General features: G+C 35.3%; 1 protein-coding gene across 1 annotated transcript in view; it reads left to right on the top strand.

The window, feature by feature from the left end:
- The window catches only part of LOC106478243 (ankyrin repeat and fibronectin type-III domain-containing protein 1-like), a 122712-nt gene that overhangs the window by 107441 nt on the left and 11450 nt on the right, over positions 1-3821 (top strand). Inside the window, exons 21-23 of the mRNA XM_022381815.1 lie at positions 1835-1987; positions 2140-2294; positions 2741-2841. Coding sequence (XP_022237523.1) covers positions 1835-1987; positions 2140-2294; positions 2741-2841 — 409 coding nt within the window. The remainder of the gene's footprint in view (positions 1-1834; positions 1988-2139; positions 2295-2740; positions 2842-3821) is intronic.

Raw genomic sequence — 3821 nt, 5'->3', positions numbered from 1 at the left:
ACTTCCCTTTGAACCACAAAACATGTCGATGTCCTCTTTAACGCCTTCCACATTTGCATACGTTTCCCCTTTAAGATGGTATTGCAGCAAACAAAAAAGATGGTAATCTGATGGTGCCATATATAGGAGAATATGATGAGTAGGGGAGAACTTCCCAACCCAATTCCATAATCTTGTGTTGCCTCAAACGTGCCACACGTGGACGTGCATTGTTGTGGAGAAAAAGAACACCTTTCCGATTGACGAGTGAAGGGCGTTTCTGATGAAGGGCTTGATTTAAATGTTCCAGTTGCTGACTATAGATCTCTGCATTGACAGTTCGCTGTGGATTGAGGAGATCGAAATGAATTACTCCTTTGATATTCTACCAAATGCAAAGCCTCACTTTCTGTGGATGGAGTCCAGATTTTGGGGGTCGAAAATGGTTTTTGTCTGGGACTGAGCCATTGTTTTTGGCGTTTAATATTCGCATAGAGAATCCATTTTTACATCACCGGTGAAAATTCTGTCCAAAAATGGTTCACGAGCATTACGCGCCAGAAGAGACGAAGCAATGTTCACACGTTGGAAACGATGATCATCGGAGAGTTTGCGAGGCACCCAAACAACTTCTTTATGGAGTTTTCCCATATTCCTTAGATGCTTATGTATTGTTTCATGAGAGACATGCTATTTCAGGGCCATTTCACAAGTGTGTGGCCTTGGGTTAGATTCAGCAAGCGTCTACAGGACATCAATATCAATTCCAATATGTTGGCCCCTGCAATCACAGTTTTTAAGGCTAAAGTCACCTGAACGAAATTTGCTGAACCATCGTTGACATTTACGAACGTTCAAAACATTTCCATAAACTTCTTTGATATTCTTTGAGGCTGCAGAGGTGTTTCTTGTATTCAAACAGCAATGCATGCCGAATGTGTGTCTCGTCGTGTGCCATCACCATAAGGGATTAGAGTATATTAAACTTTACTAATTATATAGGCTACACTAACATGAAGTTTAGGCGGTTCGTTTAACTATTATACGTAATGTAAGTTTTTTTTTGGGAGGTGGTTACTGAAAGTGTTCAAAAACGCGACATTATTTTCTTGACGACCTAATATCTTACATTATATTGAAAGAGAAAAAATAACTGTTCCACAGTCTATCAAACTCCGAAAATACCCCTATGATTTGCTCTGAAAACAGAATGACATTCGTATTAAATAATGTTCTACAGGCTATACATAAATTAAAACTAAAAGTTTTAACCTACGAAATGGAATTAAAACAGTGCAGTTCCTGGTTTTTAACTGTAAATTGACATCCAGAGCTTACAGAGAAATGGTCAATGTTTGACTTTATCTTTCTCACTGTTAAGTGTTGTTACAGCGTATAACTAGAACAACTATAGTGTATTATAAGGTTTACAGAGAACTAGCAAAATTCACTCTAGCCTTGATATTCTTACTAGGATGACTATTTTGTTCAGCTTGAAAACTGTTCAGTAGATGATTTTAAACTTTCAGTTCCTCGAACTTCCAGTTAACTTCAAGAATGTTCAACATCCATTTATTTCAAAGTTTTTAGTTTACAGACCAAACTAGCACAGTATTTTGTAATGCAGAACAAACTTAATATTGTTTTACAGATTATACACAAACTTCATTAAGAAAACTGAAGCAAAAGACAATGCCAAACGTTTAAAACCTTCAACTGTAAAATACATTGAAACTAAAAGTAAACAGCACTGTATTCAAAGTAAAATGAGGTTTGGATCTTCAAACTAATTATTAAACGTTATATCATTTATTCTCTTGTTTGATTAATGGGTATGTTTTATGTATTTGTTTAGAGAAGAATGGGAATGGCTGAAATCTCTGAAGTCTTCAGACACTACCATCGCGCCATCTACTGTTCAACTGAAGTTTCAAAAAGCAATTTCGTCAGCAGCAAAAAACCTATTTTCTTCTTATGACATTCCACTAGTAGAATTAGGCTTTCATAGGTAAGGTACTTACTTTAAACGTCTATATATACATTGGAAGGACGGTACAATTTTGTTGTCTTTAAATAGGCCTGTTTATTTATATAGTTTTTTTTTTATTAAGGACGCTTAAAATGTTTGTGATTTAAACGTTTCTTGCCAAATCTGTACAGGTTGTACGACGTTGACGTTATTGAAATGAGTCCAAATGTCTCCTTTCTACTTGTGCTGCCCCCTGTTGAGAATGTTTGCTCTATACCTGGACAATATGATGATCTGACGTCGCGAATGGATTGTATTCCACTTCCGATTCAAGTATTTGAAATACGTAAGTTTCTGGAACTGTTACTCAAAGCTTTATGTCTGCATTTCAGGACATAAGTTTTACCATTTTGTAAATTATAAATACAAAATATGTGGTTGAATATTGAATAATCTTAAGCGAAACAGGAAAGACTTGATAAATTTTGATGGGGATAAAGGCGACCTGTTTTCAGAAAATACTTTCACAGCATTTCGGTTTTCAAAACATGTTCAAGGGTCTGCGCTCTTGTCATGGTTCTGGCATAATGCTACTGTAAAGTTGTGAAAATGAAAATACTTTTTCTCATTGGAAAAACGATGTGTTTTAACACTGTGTTTAGTAAATTTCGTGTTTGTGCTTTTGTAAATGGTTAACGTCAATTTTTATATTATTAAGTCTGTCACCATAGTAATAACGTGTTTTAGAAGTAGTCGAGTTTGTTCATTTTTTTCCTCATCTTCTCATCACAGTCCACATGACAACCTACCGATACAACTTCATTGTCCACTATTCCCGACTTTCGTCCATCCTGGAGATGGATACTTTAATGGCCCAACATGCACTGCGAGAGGTGAGACTGATGTCTTTTTTTCTGCAATATAAATTTAGTGTTAATACCAACCAGGTAAAGAAAACATTAATAAAAAAATCGTAGATGTAACATTGCTGCAAACTGTGATAACAAATGAGTATTGAAGAAACAGAGAAAAAATCTAAATCTAACTGAAGGATGAAGAGAGAAAAATTAATTTGTGTTCAACATTATAATGAGGTTAGGCGAGACGGCTAATTTATTAAACAAACTTTATATAATCAAATATACGAAATAAGGAGAGAGCTAAATATTAAAAAGCATATTCAATAAATCATTGTACGATAGCAAGTGTAACCTTAAAAAACCTACATTGTTTTGTAGTTCATTTCAAGGTTGTGGGCGAACGTGTTCTAATGGTTAGCCTACCAGACTATCGATTCGAAAGTTCACGGTTTGCGTTCTATTGCCATAAATAAAATCACCATAAGTAGGTTATAAGATTCGTTTGTTTGTAGTTAAGCACAAAGCTACACAAAAGGCTATCTGTGTTCTGCCCGCCACTGGTATCATATCGAAACCCAGTTTGTAGCGTTGTAAGTCCACAGACATGCCGCTATGTCACTGAGGGGGTAGGTTATAAGAGCGGTACGCATATCTCACTATTCGGTTAGATAGCCCAAGAATCGGCGGATGGCTCTGTTTTATAGCTGCTTCCATCTTCTCTATAGTCCAGACAGCGCTTCTGTGACCTCCCGAGAAAATCCGAAACAATCCAAAATATCGCATTATAAAGAAAACACAGCAGGAAATAAAACTTATCTTTTATTAAAGAAACTGGGAACTAGGTTACTCATATTTGATACGAATTTTGATAATTGAAAAATGTAAAAAAATTGGCAAATGCAAAGCATTTGTAATATATATATATAAATTACAAAAGCTGCCACGTAGTTCAATGAATACTCGGCTACAAAGAATAAGTTGCAATATATATATATATATATATATATATATAT

This window comes from Limulus polyphemus, unplaced genomic scaffold (assembly GCF_000517525.1).
Source record: "Limulus polyphemus unplaced genomic scaffold, Limulus_polyphemus-2.1.2 Scaffold193, whole genome shotgun sequence".
Taxonomy (NCBI): Eukaryota; Metazoa; Arthropoda; class Merostomata; order Xiphosura; family Limulidae; genus Limulus; species Limulus polyphemus.
Note: the sequence above shows the minus strand (reverse complement) of the source record. Positions and strands in the feature narration are given on the sequence as shown.